At 43.7% G+C, this 23,247-nt stretch overlaps 1 protein-coding gene across 4 annotated transcripts; it reads left to right on the forward strand.

The window, feature by feature from the left end:
* Nucleotides 1-546: 546 nt before the first annotated feature.
* IDNK (idnK, gluconokinase homolog (E. coli)) lies at nucleotides 547-22,501 on the forward strand. Of its 4 annotated transcripts, XM_011953963.1 has the most exons (6): nucleotides 547-698; nucleotides 4,197-4,826; nucleotides 5,948-5,978; nucleotides 6,643-6,729; nucleotides 19,943-19,986; nucleotides 21,811-22,501. In XM_011953963.1, exons 4-6 carry the CDS (start codon nucleotides 6,700-6,702, stop codon nucleotides 22,160-22,162), a joined length of 426 nt encoding a protein of 141 aa, XP_011809353.1. In that variant the 5' UTR covers nucleotides 547-698; nucleotides 4,197-4,826; nucleotides 5,948-5,978; nucleotides 6,643-6,699; the 3' UTR covers nucleotides 22,163-22,501. The 4 variants fall into 4 exon arrangements, with proteins under 4 accessions (XP_011809353.1, XP_011809354.1, XP_011809350.1 ...); XM_011953964.1 differs by lacking the exon at nucleotides 4,197-4,826 and having other exon boundaries at nucleotides 547-715; nucleotides 5,774-5,978; XM_011953960.1 differs by lacking the exon at nucleotides 4,197-4,826 and having other exon boundaries at nucleotides 553-715.
* The last annotated feature ends 746 nt before the right edge of the window (nucleotides 22,502-23,247 follow it).

Consider the following 23,247-nt stretch of genomic DNA (forward strand, 5'->3'; position numbering starts at 1 on the left):
CATACGCTGCTATGGTCAACCCTCAACCTTAAGTTTGACACCAAAAGATGGCCGCCATTTATTATTGTGACAAAAGGCCAGATTACAAAACGCTGTGTACGGCCTGATCGCAGTTTTACAAAACATTCATACCCATCTATCTACGCGGGGGCGCGGGGAAAGGGGTGTCATTTTAGGAAGTGCTGCTTATTGCTGCCTGGTGTGGGAAAGTATGAGTCTTATTTTCCGTTTATTCTTTCTATAAGAACATTTTTATAGATGAATGAATGAATGCTTTCCATGGGTGGATGAGGATCCGGCCTGCCAGGGTGAGGCTCTTCTGGAACCAAGAGGGGCCAGGACAGTAGGAAGACAGGTGGCGGGGCTTTGGGCGACTACGGGCAGCCCAGGGAGACGCCAGTGCCAGGCCGGGCGCGCGCTTCACTTCCGGGAAGAAGAACGAGGGAGGGGAGGGGAGAGGAAAAGAAGGGGCAGGAGACAGAGATGGGGAGGTTGGGAAAGGGAGGCGGAAAGCATGGAAAAGGGGCGCGGGGAAACCGGGGGAGAGCAGAGGGGCACAGCCCTCACTCGCCCTGCCTGGGCCGGAGCGGCTCCGCCCCTCGGGCGCCGGGAAGGCCGGGGCCGGCGGGGCCCGGAAGGCGACGGGAAGGAGCCAGGCTCGGGTCATGGCGGCGCCGGGCGCGTTGCTGGTGATGGGCGTGAGCGGCTCGGGGAAGTAGGTCCGGGAGAGGGCGGGGGGCGCCCGGGAGAGACGTTGCGGGCGCAGCGGAGGCCGGGCCTGTCGCCGTCCCTGCCGGTGAAATGGGGTCGTAGGGACCCCCCACCCTTCCCTTCGCAGATGAAGAAACCGAGGCCCGCGGCTGCCGCGCACTCTCCCCGCCCTCCAGCCTGCTAGGAGAGCGCCCATCCTGGGACCGTATCCGAGCCCAGGGTTCCCGCTCTAAGACAGGGAGGCTGCAGCGACCGCATGCTTAGGGAGGAAGCCGCTCCTGAAGAGGCGGCTGCGGGGCCGCGCAGGTGGAGGCCTAGCGAGCGGCGCGGGGCTCGGTTTCGGGGCGCCTCGTCGGGGCTAGGCGGGAGGGTGCACGGCCTCTAGCGAGAGGACGCAAACCAAGGCCCAGGCTCTCACGGACCTTTGGCCATCTGAACACACAGCGGCCACCTCCTGTGAGGCCCTGGACTTCTCTGATTCGATTTTGTAAAGTGAATCGTTTTCTCCTTCCTTTCATCAGCTTAACCTGGAAGGAGACAGTGTTAATATGGAGGGTAGCTCCTGAAGGTTTGGAAAGAAAGGAGAGAATTGTGGAAACCACACAGGTAGCCCAGTATGCTAACTTGGAGACTGAGGAGTTAACATTTGGCTTCCTGTTTAAACCAAAGTCTAACCGTGCCCTTTATCAGAAAAGACAGCTGCTGCAGCATTCGACCACAGACAACAAAGGATAGAACTTGATCACCTAAAACATTATAACCTTCAAGGGCCTATAGGACCCTTCTAGAATTTTCTGAATCAGGAACGGCCCATGTTGTGGCCCGTGTAGTCAGGTGTAAAGACTTACTCCAGGTAGATGGGTTTTGCTTTCCAAAATTGCTGTAGGGTTCTTAGCCACAAAGATAAGAAATCTTGAACTGAAATTGAAATAAAACATGGAGCCCCCAAATCCCTAGCTGCCATATGATTTGAATCAGTTGGAGAATGTAAAATCATTGGCATCATGTGATGTAACAGGAGTGAAGAGCCCTAGGTCTTGGTTCTGTTGCTGTCTGGCTGTGTGGGCTTGAGTAATTCATGTACCCTTCTGAGTCTTGGATCAGTTGAGGGGGGTCTAATCCGTATGATATATAGCTTGTGATATTCATGTACTCAGTAATTATTGAGCTCAATCCTTACTCTATGTCATTGTCATATAGTGAACAGGACAGATAAAATCCCTGCCCTGAAAGGATTTACATTCTGGTATGGGAGACAGAGTAAATGAATATATGTAGTGTGTGAATTGGTGAGATGCTCTGAAGTAAGCGGAACAAAGAGTGCCAGGCAGAGTGGTCAGGGAAGGCTCCTCTGGGGGAGTGGCGTTTGAGCAAAGACCTGAAAGAGGAGGAGTCCGCCATGTGGCTAGCTGAGGAAAGGGCAGGAGAGGCAGAGGGAATGGCAGGTGCAAAGGTTCTGAGGCTTGGCTTCTTTTTTTTTTTTTTGAGATGGAGCTTCACTCCTGTTGCCCAGGCTGGAGTGCAGTCGTGGAATCTCAGCTCACTGCCACCTCCGCCTCCCGAGTTCAAACGATTCCCCTGCCTCAGCCTCCTAAGTAGCTGTGATTATAGGTGTCCGCCACCACGCCCAGCTAATATTTTGTATTTTTAGTAGAGACGGGGTTTCATCATGTTGGCGAGGCTGGTCTCAAACTCCTGACCTCAGGTGATCCATGTGTCTCGGCCTCCCAAAGTGCAGGGATTACAGGCGTGAGCCACCGTGCCGGGCTAAGGCTTGACTTCTTTAAGGAGCAGGAAGGAAGCCATTGTGGCTGAGTGAGGGGGAAGCATGATGGGAGATGAAGTCAGAAACAATGCAGGTGAAGAGATGTGGTCATATGCTGGCAATATTTTGAAGGCGGAGCCAGAAAGATGTGTTTGTGGACTGGATGTGGGGTGTAAGAAGACGAGAGAGAAGTCAAGGATGATTCAAGATTTTAGGCCGGCCGGGCGCGGTGGCTCAAGCCTGTAATTCCAGCACTTTGGGAGGCCGAGACGGGCGGATCACGAGGTCAGGAGATCGAGACCATCCTGGCTAACACGGTGAAACCCCGTCTTTACTCAAAAAATACAAAAAACTAGCCGGGCGAGGTGGCGGGCACCTATAGTCCCAGCTACTCGGGAGGCTGAGGCAGGAGAATGGTGTGAACCCGGGAGGCGGAGCTTGCAGTGAGCTGAGATCGGCCACTGCACTCCAGCCTGGGCGACAGACCGAGACTCCGTCTCAAAAAAAAAAAAAAGATTTAGGCCTGGGTAAATTGGAAGGAGGGAGTTGCCACAAACTGCGATGGGGAATCAGTAGATAGAGCAGATTTGGAAGACAACCTCAGAATCTCAGTGTGGGATATGGTAAGTTTTACCAGCCAGTCAGTCATCAAGTGGATGGTGGTTGGATGTCCCAAGTCTGAAGTTCAGAGGAGGGGGACTTTAGATCTGACTGTGGGAATCATTGTTGTGTGGGTGTACTTAAAGACCTAAGGTGTTGAGATCACCAAAGGAGTGTGTATAGATAAAAAAGAACTGAACCCTGGGGCCTTCTGGTGGCTCAGCATCAGGGAGATGTGTTCAATGTTGTTGACTAGCTGAGTAATAAAAAGACTGAGACTTGATTGTATTCATCATCGGATGTAGCAACATCAAGTTCTTTAGTGACTTTGTGAACCCCTATTGGAGCCCTACAGGATTTTGAAATTATACTCCATAACATTTAGAAAAATCTTTGTCACAGCCTAATGACTGAAGAGAACAATAGTCTCAAAACAGAAAGACTCCATTTATAACACTGTTAAAACACAGTGACCTCAAGTACTCAGTTTGTTACTGTCTTCCCCCACCTGAATGTAGAGGATCATCTTCTTTTTTGTTTACTGATACATGTGTCTAGAACAGTTCCTGGCATTTCATAGGTACTCACTAAATACTTGATGACTTAATGAATGAATAAAAGGATGGAAGATGGCAGGCATTTGAGTGGGTGGCAGTGTTGTTAGTTTTCTTTCTATTTTCACAGCCTTAGTGAAGCCACCCTTAACATCTCCTTCCAGGTTTCCTTCTCTTTGCTGAGGAAACAAGCTCAGACCTTTTGAATATCTTTCTCATTGATTCTCCATCCCTTCCTTCTCCCCCATTGGCCTGTGTTGTCTTTTTAAGTCCCTTGCTCCTGATTTAGACCAACTCACTGGGAGACCTATAGACCCCAAATCTTGATTTGTAATCCTGGGTCTGATCAGTATTTTGGGGCCCAGCATGGTGCCTTATTTCTGCCAGGGTCTTTGGTGCATATTCAGGAGTCCAGACAGTGGTTTTTTGTTTCCCATCTTCTTCCTGACAGTCTTCACCCACATCTCTTTAGCTCTACTTTCAGATTATGAGTACTGGATGGCATATTCATTCATGGCTAATCTAACTTGGTCTTTTTGTTGTTGTTGTTTTGTTTTTTGAGACAGACTCTCACTCTGTCGCTCAGGCTGGAGTACAGTGGTGTGAGCTCAGCTCACTGCAACCTCTGCCTCCTGAGTTCAAACGATTCTCATGCCTCAGCCTCTGGAGTAACTGGGGTTACAGGTGTGTGCCACCATGCCCAGCTCAGTTTTGTATTTTTAGTGGAAACGGGGTTTTGCTATGTTGGCCGGGCTGGCCCCAAACTCCTGGCCTCAAGTGATCCGCCTACCTCAGCCTCCCAAAGTCCGCCTGCCTCAGCCTCCCAAAGTGCTGGGATTATAGGCGTTAGCCACCGCGCCCAACCTAACTTGGTCTTAAGTGTGATTTCTGCTATGCATACTTCTGGCTTCACCACCTGTGGAGATTGGCTGAGATGGTCTGTTCATCTATAGGCTGCATGTCTCGCTGAGCAGCCTTCAATAGAATGAACATAATGGGAAAGGTTTCACCGCTATCGCAATCCTTTGGTTACATCAAGGAGCAGATCTCAGTTTGGTACAAGTGTGTCTAACACCTCTCTGATGGCTTTTTGGTGAAAGAAAGAGGACCTTTGTTAGGCAACAGTGTCCAGCTAGAATTTAATCACATTGTTCTGTTTTCATTACATACAGCTTTTCAGGTGCCTTCTGTTCAAGGCAAGTGATGACAGCTTCTTGTGTAAGGGAATGAAAGAAAGTTTCCTTCTTTAACACACTTACTTAATTTTTAAAAGTGAAGCAATTAAATAAAAACATCAAAATGTGATACGCAAAACTTAAGAGGACATGATAAAACAGTATGGGGATAAGTAAAAAATTGTGAAGATGGTGCTTAAATAATTGGCATTTGGGCAACACTTTAAACATTGAAAGCAAGAAAGCATTTTATGGGTCATTGTCCGCTGGCCTCCGCCCCTACCCTGTGGTACTAGACTGTTTAGGATGGCTAAGGCCATGTCTCAGTGAGCTTACCATTACATCCTGGGTAGGTGTATTACAAATTTCATTTGTAATAAACAAATGAAATGTAGGTGGATGGATATATTGTGTGGCTCAGATCCCTTGTTTTACAGGTGAGAAAACTCAGGTTTAAAGGAACAGGTGACTTGGCTGGGAGCACTCAGTCATTTAGTGGCAGAAGGCAACTGTGGCCCCATCTCCAGTCCCGAGTCCTGAGCCCCTTTCACTAGCACATGCCGCCTGGTAGAGTATGAACAGATAGTTACCAAATGCTCTGCACAGAGAACGTTTAACTCCGTCTTAACAAGTGCCAGTGATCCGTGAGATACTGACCCATGTCCTTTATTTTAGGAGTGTGTCTCTTTTAAACTCCAGAAATGTTTTTATGCTTTTATGAGTGCCCTGAACTTTACATGGGTGCTGCTAGAGATTAAATCCTCCATCAGACCCCTCCACTCAATATTCTCAACAGAATTTTATTACTTTATGAATTCAACATCCCCCCATACACACAAAATTATATAACAGGGACCAAAAACTGATTATTGAAGAAAAATCTTGGGTTTAATGAGATCTTATATATTGCCTTTTGAGAAAAAATAGTGTTAACTAATTATTTCTTGATTGACATTCGCGGGGATCAGCTAAGGCCAATCTCCAGACTCCAGGGTCACGGGCATCACTGCTTTAGGATTACACCGTGATTGGTGTTTAAATTCCTGCTAGGGCAGCCATCCCTTTCCCAGACATCCTTGCGCAGAAGGAAGCTCCACACGTTGGGCGGGGCAGTAATGGGAACATCTGTGTCCTCTCCACAGATCCACCGTGGGCGCCCTGCTGGCCTCTGAGGTTAGTAACCTGTCCTAATGCCTTCCGAGTGTGTGTCCCATTGTGTTCTGGTCTCCTTGCATCTCTTTTTTCTGCTTTGTACGGACACTTCCACATGGCTTTGAACCCCATTGGAGCAATTTCATTTTTCTCCTTGGTGATTACAAATAGCGATGAATAGGCAGGGTGCAGTGGCTCAGGCCTGTAATCCCAGCACTTTGGGAGGCCGAGGTGGGCGGATCACGAGGTCAGGAGATCAAGGCCATCCTGGCCAACACAGTGAAACCCCGTCTCTACTGAAAATACAAAAATTAGCCGGGCATGGTGGTGCGTGCCTGTAGTCCCAGCTACTCGGGAGGCTGAAGCAGGAGAATCACTTGAACCCAGGAGGCGGAGGTTGCAGTGAGCCGAGATTGAGCCACTGCACTCCAGGCTGGTGACAGAGTGAGACTCTTCTCACAAAAAAAAAAAAAAAAGGAAATGAATTAAAGGAGACTGTGGCATCCCCAGTCGTGGGGGTTGTGAAATGGTATGACAAGGTGCTTCCCTCCTGGGGGTTGTCCTTGGGGTTGATGGGAACCAGGCAGGTGGTATTGTTTCTACACCTGCCTGTTAGTAACCCCACAATGACTGTCACATTGGCCCATCTGCCTGCCACATACACCCTTTCACTTTGTTCTTAAAGCTGGGATGGAAATTCTATGATGCTGATGACTATCACCCGGAGGAAAATCGAAAGAAGATGGGAAAAGGGATACCGCTCAATGACCAGGTAACAGTTGCTGTCTGTGTCCATCACACGTGTTCCACCTGGGTGACAGGATGAGATCTCTACAGCACTTGGTGCAGTAGAGTTCCTGAGTCCTAAGGTCACTGTACAGGGGCTTCAAAGAGCCAGGTGCCCAGTAGACCCTCTACATATGTTAGCTCCAGTCCTGAACAACTGTCTGAACTCGGCCCCAGGAACACTGCCACCCTCTGAACAGGTTCTGCCAAAACACCTTGTTGTGGGATTTTAACCTGCAGAATGTAATTCCTGAGAGGGCAGAGGCTCCCTGTGCCTCATACATGGGGAAGTCCTCATCTCTTCCCAGGTGCTGGCAGCCTGCCACCATCACCGTACTCTGGCATTCACCCCAAAGCCAGAGTGATCGTTGAAAACTCAAATCTGGTCATGCCTATGACCCGGTAGAGGCTTCCCACTAACCTCAGGATCAAGACCAAACACCTACACTGCTAAGCATGCGTGGCATGGCCTCCACATGGCTCCAGCCTCTTTAGAAACCATGCAGCCCCCCGCCATCTCCACGGGAGCACCCTGGCCTCTTCCAGTCCCTCCCACTGAAACACTTCTCCCGTGGGGCCTTTGTATCCCTGTTCCCTTCTTCCCTGAGCTAGCCTTTCTCATCCTTTGATCTCAGCACCCATGCCACTTCCACAGGGAAGTGAAACCTCCATGATGGACTCTCATGGTGCCATTTCACTGTTGCGCTTGTCCCTGTGGCAGCTCAACAACTGACGGTCTGAGAATTTGATTAATGTTTGTCTCTGCAACTAGACTTTACCCCTAAAAGGGCAGGGACTGTGGTTGTTCCTGTTAACCATTGTACCCCCCGGGCCTGACGCATAGTAAACATCAGAAAATAGTTGTGGCATGTTTTCGAGTGAATGAATGGATGAACAGCACTCTCCTGTGTGCAGGCTGTAAGGCCATTCCCTAGAGTGTCTCACACCAGAGTTACAAACTGTCCTCACTGGCATAACTGGCCGTAACTCAGGAGAGATGAGGGCAGGTCAAAGGCTGGGGCCACGCACTAAGGGTGTCCAAAGAGCAAGAACGAATGGAACTGGCCACAGACCAACACTGTTGTTTTCACTTTCAGTGGGGCTGGGCTCACCCCCAGGTGTCCTTTCCCTAGCTCACTATCTTTTCTTTTTTGTGCCTTGAGCCATTAAACCATTATTAGGTCTATTCTAGAGCACCCCAAGAGTGCAATTCTCTTTGTTATTGGGGGTGCAGCTTGAGTTTGTAGAGGTTCAGGCCTTGAATCATCACAGGTTTGCAACATTTGATTTTAGAAGATAGGGCAACAGAACTATAAAAGAGAGTAATAATAGTATAACAGAGCAGTAATAAAAGAGAGTAGTAATCATGTTGATACTAAACTAGAGATAATAAACATAGGCAACCTAGTTCCACCACCAGGCTTGTATGACCTTGACAAAGGGCTTAGTGCCCCGTTTTTCTCCTGTGAGGTAGGAATGTTAACAGGATCTATTTGATTGGCTTCTTGGGAGTATTAAATGAGATAACACAAAAAATATACACAGAAAAGTGCCTATAGCATTCAACAAATATCATGTTTTAAAATTATTATTACTAACCATACACACACAACATAAATCATATATACACGCCAATAACATAAACCATTTCTAAGGGAGTGTATAAAATGTGACTGTGCCAGTGTTATTTTAGGTTTCTGTTTGGTGACTGCAAATAAAAGGTAAGTTAAATAACAAAGCAACCAAAATTGATAGATTTTAAAATGGAATTTCTATAGTCTTCCTCTTCTTCACAAGTGATGCTTGTTAAGTGGACTGTATGGATTTGGGGGTAGAATTCAGAAGAGAAATTTATGTACAGGAGAAAAGATTACTGGAAGAAACACAAGTTACTTACTAAATTTTTTCAGAAAAAAAACTACAAGCTAGCCAGACCTTAGAGATAAGCAAAATAGAGAGAGGAGGAGGTAGAACGACAGATGGTTTACATTCTTAAGAGGTAGAATGACAGATGATTTTCATTCTTGATAAGAATCCAATGAGTCTAAGACTGAAGATATGGGTCACAGCTGTGCTGGCACCAACACAGCTCCTGGTTGCTGTGGTAACCGGTCCCCACCCTCCCCATACTGCTCCCATGCTACAGAGCTGAGGAAAGCCCCCTGTGGATGGATCAAAGCATGTTCATGTCCAAGGCAGAGGCCCTGGTTCTCCCTTGAGAAAGAATCTAGCGAGGATGTAGGGAGAGTTTTGTGTTCAGAAGGCTCAGAGCTGCAGTCTGAGTGGAACATGTTAAGGGCTCCCTCAGGCTATTTAAATGTAAATTAATTAGGCCAGGCTCAGTGGCTCAAGCCTATAATCCCAGCACTCTGGAAGGCAGAGGCTGAAGGCCAGGAGCTTGAGACCAGCCTGGGCAACATAGCAAGTCCCTGTCTCTACAAAAATAAAAAAAAAATAGCCAGTGGTGCATGCCTGTAGTCCCAGCTACTGGGGAGACTGAGGTGGGAGGATGGCCTCAGCTCAGGAGTTGGAGGGAACAGTGAGCTGTCATTGCACCACTGCACTCCAGCCTGGAGGAACAGAGTGAGACCCTGTCTGGAAAAAATATATGCAAATTAATGAGATGAAATGTAAAATCTAGTCCTTGGGTTACACCAGCCACATTTCAAAAGCTCAGTAGCCTTGAGTGGCTAGTGGCTACCTTATTGGACAGCACAGCTATAGAACATCATTGCAGAAAGCTGTGTTGGACAGTGCCAGTCTAGAAACAGTCTACTCAAGCTGTGATAAATTATTAGCATTATCATGATATTAATAATAAAGAATTTCAAAACTACTAGTCAGCGAGTCTCCCCTAGGCGCCCGGCCCTCAGTGTCCTATCTGAGCCTGCAGTGACAACTGAGTAGACTTCAACTTCAAAGTCTATTTTAAAAAGAGGGGTTTTTTGGAAAAGAAAAAAAAAAATCCTGAAAAAAAATCTCCTGATTATAATTGTAATATTTGCCCTGTATAGAAAATTTGGAAAGTACTAAAAAAAATTTTCATAAACTATATCACCCCTGGTCTCATCTTCCAAAAATATCTATGAATTGAATTTTGGAATTATTATTCTTTCTTTTTGGAGGGCGGCCAGTATATAACATTCTATATACTTTTGCGTCAGGTAAAACACGCCCATCTCCCCGCCATTCCCACTCCCCACCTTCCTTCCGTCTCTCTCCACCCATATTCTACCATTATCTGTTCTCTACCCATCATTCCCTTCCAAAAGACACTTAATTTCTCGAGATGTTTCCATAGGCCAAGACAGCTTTCTCTAGCCTCAGGACATTCTGATTTAACCCTTCTTGGAGCATTCATTGTGCTCACCTCCGAGCACTGGGCTGGGAGTCGGGAGCGCACTGCCTTCCCCATCCTTGCATGTAGGGACTGTCTAGAGCAGGGGTGTCCAGTTGTTTGGCTTCCCTGGGCCACATTGGAAGAAGAATTGTCTTGGGCCATATGTAAAATACACTAACGATAGCTGATGAGCAAAAAAAAAAAAAAAAAATCACAAAAAAAATCTCATCATGTTTTAAGAAAGTTTACGAATGTATGTTGGGATGTTGGGCCACATTCAAAGCCGCAGTAGGGCTTGTGGGCTGCGGGTTGTACAAGCTTGATCTGGAGTGTGAAAACCTTGAACATCAGAGCCACAGGCAGAGATGCTAATTTGGATTGTCTCCTCTCTTTCCCCTAAGACTTGTGTGTGTGTGTTTGATTTTCATAATTTATTATATTGTCCACAGTAACTGTTTGGAAGGCGCAGAGCTTAGTGAATTTGCTCTAATATCTCCTTCTTGTTCCAATTTCTTCACTGTAGAGAGATCTCAATTGCCCCCTTTCTTCATTATGAACATAAAATTTGGAGCTCATGTGTCTAGGTCCTTCCTAGCACCCTTACAATAAGGTCCACACTCCTTAGCAGGCCAGTCAAGGTCTTGAAATTCTCTTTATCCTTCAAGATTTACTCTTTCCAAGGCCTACTGTTTCCAAGGCCTGATCAAGATTGGCCTGTCCTCCGAGCGCAGTGGCTCATGCCTGTAATCCCAGCACTTTGGGAGGCCGAGGCGGGCAGATCACGAGGTCAGGAGTTCAAGACCATCCTGGCTAACACAGTGAAATCCCGTCTCTACTAAAAGTACAAAAACAAAATTAGCCGGGCATAGTGGTGGGCACCTGTAGTCCCAGCTACTCGGGAGGCTGAGGTGGGAGAATAGCGTGAACCTAGGAGGTGGAGCTTGCAGTGAGCCGAGATCACACCACTGCACTCCAGCCTGGGTGACAGAGCGAGACTCTATTTCAAAAAAAAAAAAAGGCCTGTCCTCCTGCTGTGTTATCATAGCCCTTCTTAGTATATCTCCTACAGCCCTCATCACTGCCCTTCAAGTAACTTAATAGATTGTTTACTCATTTGCATCTTCCCTTTGAGGATAGGAACCACACCATTCGTATTTATCCCCAGTGCTCACTCAGTATGGTGCTTTGCATGTATTAACATTTAGTGTTTGTGGAATTAAGGCCCAGTGCCTACGAAATTCGTGAATTTAAACTCTCAAAAATTCAGAGTTGGAAATAAGTACTGTTTATTTCAACTGTTAAATCAACCAAAAAATAATTTATTCCTTTTCTTATTTAAATCCCAAAGCAGCTCAATGAATTATATACGATCCCAACTTTACAAATGAACAAAGAGAGGCATAGAGAAATTAAGTAACTCGAGCAAAGCCACACAGCAAGGGGAGTTTTTCTGACTTCAAAGATCATACTTTTCCTACTGTGTTAAAGGCCCTGATCATCCAACCATTAAACAAATGATTCACAAGCAGTGAATCAAGGTTGGTTAAATGGAAAGAAAAGGGTTAGAGAGAGGGTGAGAGTGACAGCAGGAGTGAGAGGGGCAGTTCCCCGCAAGCGCATCCATGATAGGGGTTAGGCCTTAAGGATGTTTGAGGCACTGACTTAAAGGGTCATGACGGCACTGGCATGGTGCCCTGGCTTGAAGCAGGTCAGGCACTAGAACTTGAATTTCCACACTGGCACTGTTTTGGGAAAACCTTTCTCCTTGTAGCTTCATGGGAGCCTCCAAGGAAACTTCATAATCATTGAATTATGAGTCACTATTTGGAAATTTCAGGAATCACGTTCAAAGTGCTGCTGTTTTATTTCCAACCCTCTCTATTGTTTTTATGACTGATGCACACAGTGCATGGTCATTAGTCTAGTCTGCCATAAATTCCGATAGGGCAGATGTCTAAAAGCACCTATTTTTGTTTAAATAGTTTTATATTTATTATGGCTTTCATAGTTGAGATTCTGAAAAATTTTATTATGACTAGATGAAGCAATGTGCTTTATTATTGACTAAATCATCCATTAAGGCACTATTAAAACAATGAAAAAACATGTATTCAAAGTAAAGCTCTATTTATTTGTATGCAAGATAGAAAACTTATTACCCAAATATGTTTTCTGTAATTTTTAATTTGTTTCATTCTTATGAAATATTTCAGGCACATAGAAAGTATAATGAATACGATAGTCAACACTCAGCTTAATGAAAAGTGTATTTGTTTCCTAAGCCATAAAATAATACAGATTGATCTCCATTTCCACAGCACCAGCAAATAGAAATATTTGTGCAGATGGAATGGCAGAATATATAATCTGAGCAAAAGAGCAAAATGCAAGTTTGTGCCTGTGCTAATAAGAAAGAAATTCTGGTATTTAAACAAATTGTCCTCTCTCTTTGGTTCACCCCAAACTCATTATGAACATTTACTCATGCCAAAAAAAAATTATTTTTGTTCTGTGTATTTCATCTCTGAGTTGGTCCTAATCCATAGTTCGAATTGCCCCTTAACTCTAAGTAGATATGTGATCATGTAAATTAGCATTCAGCCCTAAGAAATTTCCAATCACTTCCTCTTCTAAAGCATTCTTCTTGCTGAATGGAGATCCGCAGCCCACAGCACTAGTCTTAAATAAAGTCTTAAAGTCCCACCCAGAGACTTCTACAGTGACAAGGGGAACACCTTGGAAAAGGCTGGTCGACTACCCAACTGGGACTTCAGGGCTGGCTCTCTGTCTTGCAGGCCCAGCCCCCTTGATATTGTCAACACATTGAATATGGATTCCTCTCTCACATGAGACCCCTACTAATCAGGTTTACAAGTTCCTGCATAAACCAAAATGCCAGTTGATATCATGTACCAAAAGAAATACTACCGTTACATGGCCTGTAACAATCACATTAGTACCCACATTTTCGGAAGTCAACATACAATCAGAGGTTTCTTAGTGAACATGGGAGAGTTAAGACCAAAGAATCTGGTGATGCGAGACCATGCATTAGTAGGAAAAGGCTTGCTAATGAGAATATGATGTTCACAGGCCAGTGGCCAAGGCTCCATGTCCGCTGGACAGTGCTTCACATTTCAATCTACAGTGCCCTGCTCTGGCCTTCCTGCCTGCCCAGCCTGTCTGGGACAGACATGCTTCCTCTAGGTATGTGAAAATATTAAGTTGAATCACAGTGATGCCTTGATAGCCTGGGAGTCACTCTAACTCCTTCACATGACCTTACACATCTCTGCCCCTTCCTTTTAACTGTTGATCTTTAAATTTAACGCTTAGAGAACAATCGTATTTCCTTCTTTTCCAAGTCCTTAGGAAAGCACCTCACTGTGGCCCTCATTTTCTCTAAGAAGATAAATCCTTTGACTCATAGCTTTATATAACTTGACATAATTTCTATGATTTGAAGGCAGATGCCTCCATTTTCATGTAAAACATACTCCGGGGTTAGAAATCAGTCCCCTAAATGCTTATTCTACCTTTTTGTCAAGTATGTGGCTACTGTTTCCCTTCCTGTGGGCCAATATGTGCCACGTTTTTATAAGACTGAATCCCAGAGTGGGAAGTAGAACCTCCTGCTAATGTGGGAGGCTTCAAGACCCAGTGCCTTCTTTCATTACAACTGTCTGTCAGAGGAGCTGTTTTAGAAAATATATACAAGAAGGTTATTTAAAAAAAAAAAAAAAAAGCTGATGTATAGCAGTATTGTCTTTTTCATCTTCATTAGCCCATAAATGTGGTAGAAAAGCCTGGCTAATTACAAGGGGAATAAGAGAAAGAAAGGAATTTAGAAAGATGAGTTCAAATGGTACCTTAGGAATTAGTCAAACTTAGAGTGATCATGTCTAGGGTATTGGACCAAAAGCACCCAGAACAGTGGCTGGGTCTCCCTACACACACAGTAAGCACTTACAAATGGATAAAGGAAAGTGGAAATCCAAATTTGTGCTTGAAGGGGCAGCTTCTCCCCAGGGGCAATTTTCCATCAAAAAATACTGCAGAGCTCAGTCAGTCCAGCTAATTATCCCTGTAGTCTATAATCCTTGACAGCGTTCTTCCCCATTCCCCACCATAAGCTCAGAAAACACTGAATTGCAATGGTGGTTTCAAGTTGCATAAATATAAATGTAGACTGTCCAACTTTTTTTCTCTTCACAGAGTGTCCAGAACATCTAGTTTTTTAGTAGGATGTCCTAGAAAACCTTGCCAATAATAAGCATTAAATATCTATACTCTTCTCCAAGAGCACATAAAGTCTCCTCATATATTCTAACGTTAATAACTTTAGTTTTTGCTTTATTAAGCACAAAACAAAGACATTTTCTGACACAAAGACAGAAGGGCAGACTGTCAACTTCTCAGTCTAATGGAGGAATTTCAAAAACCTTTCTTGAAAATTTATACATCAAGCAGACAAAAGAAATTATGAGTAAGGATGTAGAAGATTTGAATAAACGCATCAAATCTGACATAGGCATTAATGAAAAGTAAATAACACATATTATTTTCAAGTATATGTGGGACATTTATAAAACTTGACCATGTGGTCTGCAAATATGGAGCTGGTAAGCCTCATCATCTTGTTACTGCGTTTACAAAAAACCACACTTGTTCCACTAAATACACCCCCCAAACAAGTGCTAACATAAACAGATGTTTCATTTGTTAAGTAAATTTCAGCTCTTAAGTACATACATGACAGTAACTGTTGTGATTTGAGTATTGATTTATGTTAATTATGTAGTTATTGACATTTAGATTATACTTTGTGTAAATTGTGTGACTATCATCATTTGATCTGTACATTTTGTGATTTTTGTAGCTATTACATTTGAACTCCTAAGTGATCTCTGGTTAAATAGTGTATGCATGGAAGTAAAGTCTTAGAGTTCTATGTTTAGTAAACTTACAGGACCCTCAATCCTACATTAGCACACAATGCTTTAAAATTAATCTTTTGGCCGGGTGCGGTGGCTCAAGCCTGTAATCCCAGCACTTTGGGAGGCCGAGGCAGGTGGATCACGAGGTCAGGAGATCAATCCTGGCTAACACGGTGAAACCCCGTCTCTACTAAAAATACAAAAAACTAGCCGGGCGTGGTGGCGGGCGCCTGTAGTCCCAGCTACTCGGAGGCTGAGGCGGGAGAATGGCGTGAACCCGGGAGGCGGAGCTTGCAGTGAGCCGAGATCGCGCCACTGCACTCCAGCCTGGGCGACACAGCAAGACTCCGTCTCAAAAAAATTAAATTAAATTAAATTAAATTAATCTTTTATTTGATATGAAGAAAAAGAAATATTATTTCTAATTCTCCTCTTCCTTCTATGAAGGGTGGATCCAGATAACTAGAGGGTTTTTGACTTGCTGAGCACAAAGTGATAGCCTTGGTAGAATGACCTTGCACTTACTGAAGATTAAATTACTCTGAATAAGAAATGTCCTGAGCCCAGAGGAGACACACAGGAGCTAAAGGTGGTTACCGAGCTGGAGAGCTTAAAAGGCTCCTCATGGAAAAGATCAAAGGAAAATAAAAATTGCCAAAGTCCAAAGCAAAACGAGAACATCTCATGTGCCAAAATCAAAGTGTGGCAAGGCCGAACTAAACCAGAATAACCCACTCCCCCGCATTTTTGGACTATGTAAAAGCCAGGAGGGCAGGAGGCTGAGGTTTTGATGACCCTGTAGAGATGGGAGATAAGATTGTAAGCCTGTATGAAGCATGGAACTGGACCTGAGTATCTTACATAAAGTCTTGTTGTTGTTGTTAACATTGATATCAAGTAGTAGAATATAAAGTCCTTATATAAGGGCTGTCTTTGAATGAGGATTAAAAATATTGCCACCCACTGAACTCAAAAGGAGCAAAAAATCTAGCTGCCTCCCTGGGCCACAGGTGGGAAAAAACAATGATCCTCGAGAAACCTGAGCCCCTGCTACACCCCAATTCACATTATATGACAAAGAGGCACCAAGCTTATAAACTGACATAAAACTGTTCTAGAATTGATGAAACTGCCTGTGAAAGTGTTTCCAAAACTTAGGACTCCCACAAAGGAAAAAAAAAATCTTTTGCTGAAGATGAAACTACAATCAAAAACTATAAACTGCTGGGAAAATGGACCACTATGAGAGAGAATCAGCAAAAACAGTAATTGTAAGATGTTGCACTCCAAGAACTAGACATAATAGAATCAAATGGAAGACAAGAACAGGAAAATTTGAAAAAGAATGAAATAAAAATATTAGAAATAAAAAATAATCAACAGATGGATTAAACAATAAACTAGATACAGCTCAAGAGAGAACTAGTGAATTAGAAGAAAAGCAGATTGCAGCATATTACCCAGGATGAAGAAGAGAGCTAAACAGAAAATACTCAAGAAAAATGAATAGATGTGTATGATAAAATGTCAAACTTCCCATATAGCTAAAAGGAACCCAAGTAAATAGAATAGGAGAAAGGCAATATTCAAATAGGTAATAACATCTTTCCAGGGTATGAGTACTCACACTGAATATGCAAAATAAGTCCTGAGCAGGACAAGAGTAATGCTGAGTAATACTCAAAGACAAAGAGGCTTTTGCCTACCTAAAGCTACCAGAGATAAGATATATTTTCTAAAGGATTGCCTAATACACCAAAAGAGACGTCTTGGCCGGGCGCGGTGGCTCAAGCCTGTAATCCCAGCACTTTGGGAGGCCGAGATGGGCGGATCACAAGGTCAGGAGATCGAGACTATCCTGGCTAACATGGTGAAACCCCGTCTCTACTAAAAAAATACAAAAAACTAGCCAGGCGAGGTGGCGGGCGCCTGTAGTCCCAGCTACTCGGGAGGCTGAGGCAGGAGAATGGCGTGAACCCGGGAGGCGGAGCTTGCAATGAGCTGAGATCCGGCCACTGCACTCCAGCCCCAGCGACAGAGCGAGACTCCATCTCAAAAAAAAAAAAAAAAAGAGACTTCTCAACAAAGGCCCAAATAAAATGAAATAATTATTCAAACTATTGAAAACAGTCAACCAAGAATTCTTCACCAACTAACAAAATCTGATTCACAAGTAAGCACAAAGATATTTTCTAACATACAACAAAGACAGAAGGGTGGACTGTCAACTTCTCAGTCTAATGGAAGAATTTTAAATACCTTGAAAAATTGATATATGAAGGAGACAAAAGAAATTATTAGTAAGAATATAGAAGATTTGAATAAATGCATCAAGCCTGACATAGGCATTAATGAAAAATAATATTCTTTTCAAGTTCATGTGGGACATTTACAAACATTGACATGTACTAAACCACAAAGAATATTGCCACAAATTTCAAAGAATCATTATCATACCACTCACATTTTTTACTATAATGAACTGTAAAATCAATAATAAAAATGCACACACATCACCAAAATGGTTGGGAACTCTAAAAATAAGCAAAAATTTTTAAAAATTAACATTCATATAAATAATTTATAAGTTAAAAATCATAATGGAAATTATAGAATATTAAGTAATATACAACAAAAGTACTATCAATTAAAATTTGTGGGATGCAGTTACATTACTTAGAGGGAAACTAGCCTCTAAGTGCATTTTTGGGAAATGACAAGAATGAAAAGTAATGAGCTAGTTGTTCAGTTCAAGTAGAAAAAAATAAATGCAGGAAATAATAGAAATGAATGCTAGTGAAAACAAACAGGGCACATGTTCTCAGGATCTTCTGAGGGCTATGTCATGAAAAAAAGTAAACTATGAGCAAAAGCTAGTTGTTTGACAAAAGAAAATAGATCTCTAGTGAGACCGATCAAGAAGAAAGAAGCACAATTGAGATGAATAACAAAAAGAGGGATGTGGAAAACCTGATGCCAGTAAATTTGAAGACTTAGACAAAATTGGATAATTTCAATGAAAAATATCAATACTGTGGGGAAAATGGGGTTGGATGGCAGTGATCTAGTGGCAGACACTGCTTAGGGACACCTGCTTTTTCCCCAGTGAAAATGTGACCATTCTGGTGCTGCATTTGGCTTAAGAAGCAGAAGATCCAGAGAGCTTTATAATTTACAGTAAGGGCATGGATTGTTTATGTTACTCCTTTGAAGTAATGATAAAGGTGATAAAAAGTAACTACATTGTACAGCGAGTGTAACCTACAGATATGAACTGTGTTCAAGGTTCTGGAGGCCTGGAAGCTGGGCTGAAATGAGCTGAATCTGCTCCTGCTGTGTGGCCGCCTGGCTTCCACCAAGTTCCTTATTCTTTAGCCAAGTAAGAGGATGCAGTAAGAGATGGGAAGGGCAGGCAGGGAGGGTGGCTCAGCTGTCTAAGTGTGGTCTTTTCCTGCATCATAAATGTTGCAGCTACCAAAAGTGAATCAAGAATAGAAAACCTGAATACAATACAGTGCCCATTAAAGAAACTGAATCTATAATCAAAGATCTCCCCTCAAAAAAGGCCCCAGGCCTAGGGGGTTTTTCAGATGAGTTTTATCAAACATTATATATTATATACAAGCTGTTTGAAAGAACAGAACAAAAGGGAAAACTATCCTACTCATTTTATAAAGCTAGTAAAGCCCTGATACTGACATTTAATATGGTCCATATTTTTAAAATATAGGCCCATCTCAAGTATATAAAATCAAAAATTCTAAATAAAATGGTAATAATCAAATGCCTAAAAGCAAGGACTTTAAAAAACACATCATGTTTCTGGAATCAGCTTCAAAATCATCTAGGATGGGATTATTTGGGATGTGGGATGTGGTTGGGGCCATACGTACAACAAGACTAATCGTGGGTTGAAAATAGCTGAAGACAGCTGGGCATGGTAGCTCACGCCTGTAATCCCAAAACTTTGGGAGGCCGAGACGGGTGGATCACCTGAGGTCAGGAGTTCGAGACCAGCCTGACCAACATGGAGAAACCCCATCTCTACTAAAACTACAAAATTAATTAGCCAGGCATGGTGGCACATGCCTGTAATCCCAGCTACTCAGGTGGCTGAGGCAGGAGAATTGCTTGAACTCAGGAGGCAGAGGTTGCAGTGAGCCGAGATCGCGCCACTGCACTCCAGCCTGGGCAACAAGAGCGAAACTCCGTCTCAAAAGACAATTTCTGAAGCTGGGTATTGGTATATAGAGGTTTGCTTTGTACTGTTTTGTCTGCTTTTCAGTGTGTTTAAAATTTTCAATAATAGAAAGGTTTTTCTGTTTTGTTTTCCAATGCATTATGGCCAATAATCAGGATTTGCAGCAGGAAGGAGTAGAGAATTTACTTGTCTCAGGAAGATTTCTTTGTGAAACACTGTAGCATGTGCTACGTAAATTTCCTCTGTCTTCTCTTTGGCAAAAATATAAATTTCTTAGAATAATTTTATCTGAAGGGAATTTTGTCCTTTGGAGGGTTTGAAGAATAGGACCAGGGGACAGCTGACATAAGGGTTTATGTGTCTATCTCTCTGCATTTGAGATCAGAGATACCTGAAGAATACATGCAGTACAATAAAAGATTTGTAAACATATCAGAACCAGGGAGGACATATGTAAAATGGGGAGATTAAGATGGGGAGATACATACTGGTACTTTAGGGCAATTTTTATTATTATGAAAAGAGCCACTGACACCAGTCAAAAGAAAATGTTTCTGCCCAGGGGCTGGCCCCTCAGCCTTGGCTTCTCACACCACTGAGCTTTCGCTGGACCTTAACATTTGTGAACACGATATAACTATGTTTCTCTACAAACAAACAATACCTGGAGAAGTCACGTTGTGTCTGGGTTTTTGGTTTTGTTTTGTTTTGTTTTTTTCAGGACCGGATTCCATGGCTCTGTAACTTGCATGACATTTTACTAAGGTAAGAGACCACTGGGCCTTGGCATAAGCCACAGCCAGCAAGTAAAGAAAACCCTCAGAAAAGACAGGAAAAGAAAAATGCACTCCTGAAATCACAACTGACTGATGGTAAAGGATTCTAAAAACTGACTACACTTCTATCAAGTAACCACAACGATTTCAGCCAGCCACAGGCAGCATGGAGTTTCGTCGGGCTCTGGAGACAAACCTTCTAGACAGCTCCACAGTTACTAGCTAGCAGTCTTGATCAGCCACTTGGTTTCCATAAGTCAGTTTCTTCATTAGTAAAATGGGAATTAATATAGTTCCTACCCACAGATTATTGTAAGAAGTAAGTGAGTTGGTGAGTGGGCAGTAGAACAGTACCTAATACATAGTAAGTGCTCAAAAAATGTCCACTGGTGCCACTTCTGTTATTGCTATTGCCTATCTGAGTCATCAATTTTTCCTCCCTTTACTTCAAGCTTTGACTACCAGGAAGGCCTGAGGTCATTTGTGAGTGAACAGGTAATTAGCTGCCAGGACTAGAGTCCATCTTGCCCAGCTCTGCAGCATGCCCCTGAGCAAACAGGGTGCCCCCCACACCACCCATCTGTGGGTCTGACCCCAGTGGTGTCCTGGTCAGGACATGGAGAAGGATAAGGAAAAGGCCGGGAGTGGGTTACAGATCTTCCTTTCTAAGGTGAAGTCATATTTTATCCATCTAAAACCGTCTGGGCCATATGAAGTTAGAATATACTTAAATGAACAAAAATTCAGTTTGCTTTTTTCACACCCATTGACATGGCTCGCAGCCCTGTCTCTGCATGGGCTGAGTTTTGATTTAGGGGTTTACGGTTCAGGGTTTCAAGGTTTGAAAATTTTTGCCTACCTGGGTCTCTAACATAATGCACTCATGAGAGTCTATTTTACAGTACTGTCATTTTATAGTCATAAAAAGGAGTATGGCTTCATTTTTATGTTTGCTAGCCATGTACTGGCTGAAAAAAAAAAAAAAAAAAACACGCAAGGGAGGCCCCTTCCTTCAGAACTTTCATTCTGAAGAGAACTTTATACTGAATCCTTAAGCCAGCCCCAAGTCAGAATGTATGCACCACCTCTTAACTCCAGAGTCCTGTCCTGACCCCAGGATGACTGCCTCCCACACTCAGCAGCCGAGCGGTCTCTGGCCGCACTGGTTTCCCCTTACTGGTGCTGTGTCGCACTGCCTCTGTTTCTGGCTCAAGTTTTTCCCTTAGTGCGTCCCTAGAAACCTCTCATATTCTACTCACCTTGCTCACAGAGAGGCTGATGCTCCCTTCTCTCCCGCTTTCTCCAGCTCTGCACCTGGCAATTCCCCAGACACTATGGAGCAGGAATAGGGAGAAGCCAGTTGTACAATGCAGATCCCTGAACATCCTGCAGAGCACCTGAGCTTAGCTGTTTGCATAGCACAGGGGCGCGCCAGCAGCCCTGTCTCCACACACTGAGATGGAGCAACGTCTGGCATCCATCAAAGCAGAACAAACACTTCCTGAGCACATCTGTGTATCAGAGATCTCAAACAATGTTTGCCTTATGACAGCTCTACGGGCAAGTACCCTAGGTAGCCCCATTTAACAGATGACGAACTGACAATCAGAGAGGTAAATCCCTTCGCCCAGGATTGTTCACTACTAGCAGAAGATCTTTAACTCAGTTAGTACTGCCTGATGCTTAACCACCACTTTCTAATGCCTTCCACTGGCAGGTGGCAGAGTCCTGCACCTAGAATTGACAGAGGTTATTTTTAAATGTCTTCATTCTTTAACCTCCCTGTTTTTTTTTTTTTTCTTTTTTTAAACAGAGATGTAGCCTCGGGACAGCATGTGGTTCTAGCCTGTTCAGCCCTAAAGAAAATGTACAGAGACATATTAACACAAGGAAAAGATGGTGCAGCTCTGAAGTGCGAGGAGTCGGGAAAGGAAGCAAAGCGGGCTGAGATGCAGCTCCTGGTGGTCCATCTGAGTGGGTCGTTTGAGGTCATCTCTGGACGCTTACTCAAAAGAAAGGGACATTTTATGCCCCCTGAATTACTGCAGTCCCAGTTCGAGACTCTAGAGCCCCCAGCAGCTCCAGAAAACTTTATCCAAATAAGTGTGGACAAAAATGTTTCAGAGATAATTGCTACAATTATGGAAACTCTAAAAATGAAGTGAGAATCATTTTGTATCAGTGGTCCACACAAAATTAAGCACAAATATTTGTGCCATCCCAAACCTCGTTCCAGCCACCTTGCCCATACTAGATTCTAAATTTTTCTAAAGGCAAACAAACCCCAATGTATCAAGACAGACTTGTTTGGGTGTAATTTTAGGAATTATGCTGGTTCATCGGGAAGCAGAAGGGGAGTTTTAAAAGTCCAGCTTAAACTGAAGTTTAAATTCATCAAATGATCAGAGGAAATTCTGTAATCGATGCTGGAAATCGTTACATTGTTTAGAACATTCTTGCTCATGCCCATATGTGCACAAATAAATGAAACTTGGCTGTCCTTGACATTCCCTGGAAATTGGTGTTGGAAGTATAAACATGTACATCATCCACCCACCACCCAGCACACCACACACCTCCTAATCCTCTCTCCTGGAGCTGTGGTCAGAGTGGTGGCTGTTCTTTCTTTTTTGGAGATGGAGTCTCACTCTGTCGCCCAGGCTGGAGTGCAGTGGCGTGATCTCCGCTTACTTCTTAAGCTAAGGTCTCAAAAAAAGGTAGTAGTCATTGGAAAACAAGCAAACTTTGTTCAGTTCCTTAAATGGCATAATACATACTCACCAGCAGCAATACTAAGTTTCTTGCCTTTTGCCTAAAATTATGTCAACTCGAACTGTCTCTGCTGATCACCAGCTCTGTGCTAAGTGGTTGTGTGTTATGTATCTGTGTGTAATTTAAATGTAGAAACTTAAATGGCCGGGCGCGGTGGCTCAAGCCTGTAATCCCAGCACTTTGGGAGGCCGAGACGGGTGGATCATGAGGTCAGGAGTTCAAGACCATCCTGGCTAACACGGTGAAACCCCGTCTCTACTAAAAATACAAAAAACTAGCCGGGCGAGGTGGCGGGCACCTGTAGTCCCAGCTACTCAGGAGGCTGAGGCAGGAGAATGGCGTGAATCTGGGAGGCGGAGCTTGCAGTGAGCCGAGATTGCGCCACTGCACTCCATCCTGGGTGACAGAAGGAGACTCCATCTCAAAAAAAAAAAAAAAAAATTAAGATATAGTTTCTTGCTATGTTGCCCAGGCTGGT

The sequence above is a fragment of the Colobus angolensis genome, unplaced genomic scaffold (assembly GCF_000951035.1).
Source record: "Colobus angolensis palliatus isolate OR3802 unplaced genomic scaffold, Cang.pa_1.0 Scaffold379, whole genome shotgun sequence".
NCBI lineage: Eukaryota > Metazoa > Chordata > Mammalia > Primates > Cercopithecidae > Colobus > Colobus angolensis.

What these genes read in the sequence shown, in the direction of transcription:
- IDNK (XM_011953960.1), top strand. Translation starts at nt 666, where the DNA reads ATGGCGGCGCCGGGCGCGTTGCTGGTGATGGGCGTGAGCGGCTCGGGG. An exon ending in GGATACCGCTCAATGACCAG is followed by an intron (nt 6,730 to 19,942) that starts GTAACAGTTGCT and finishes TGTTTTTTTCAG; the next exon opens with GACCGGATTCCATGGCTCTG. An exon ending in TTGCATGACATTTTACTAAG is followed by an intron (nt 19,987 to 21,810) that starts GTAAGAGACCAC and finishes TTTTTTAAACAG; the next exon opens with AGATGTAGCCTCGGGACAGC.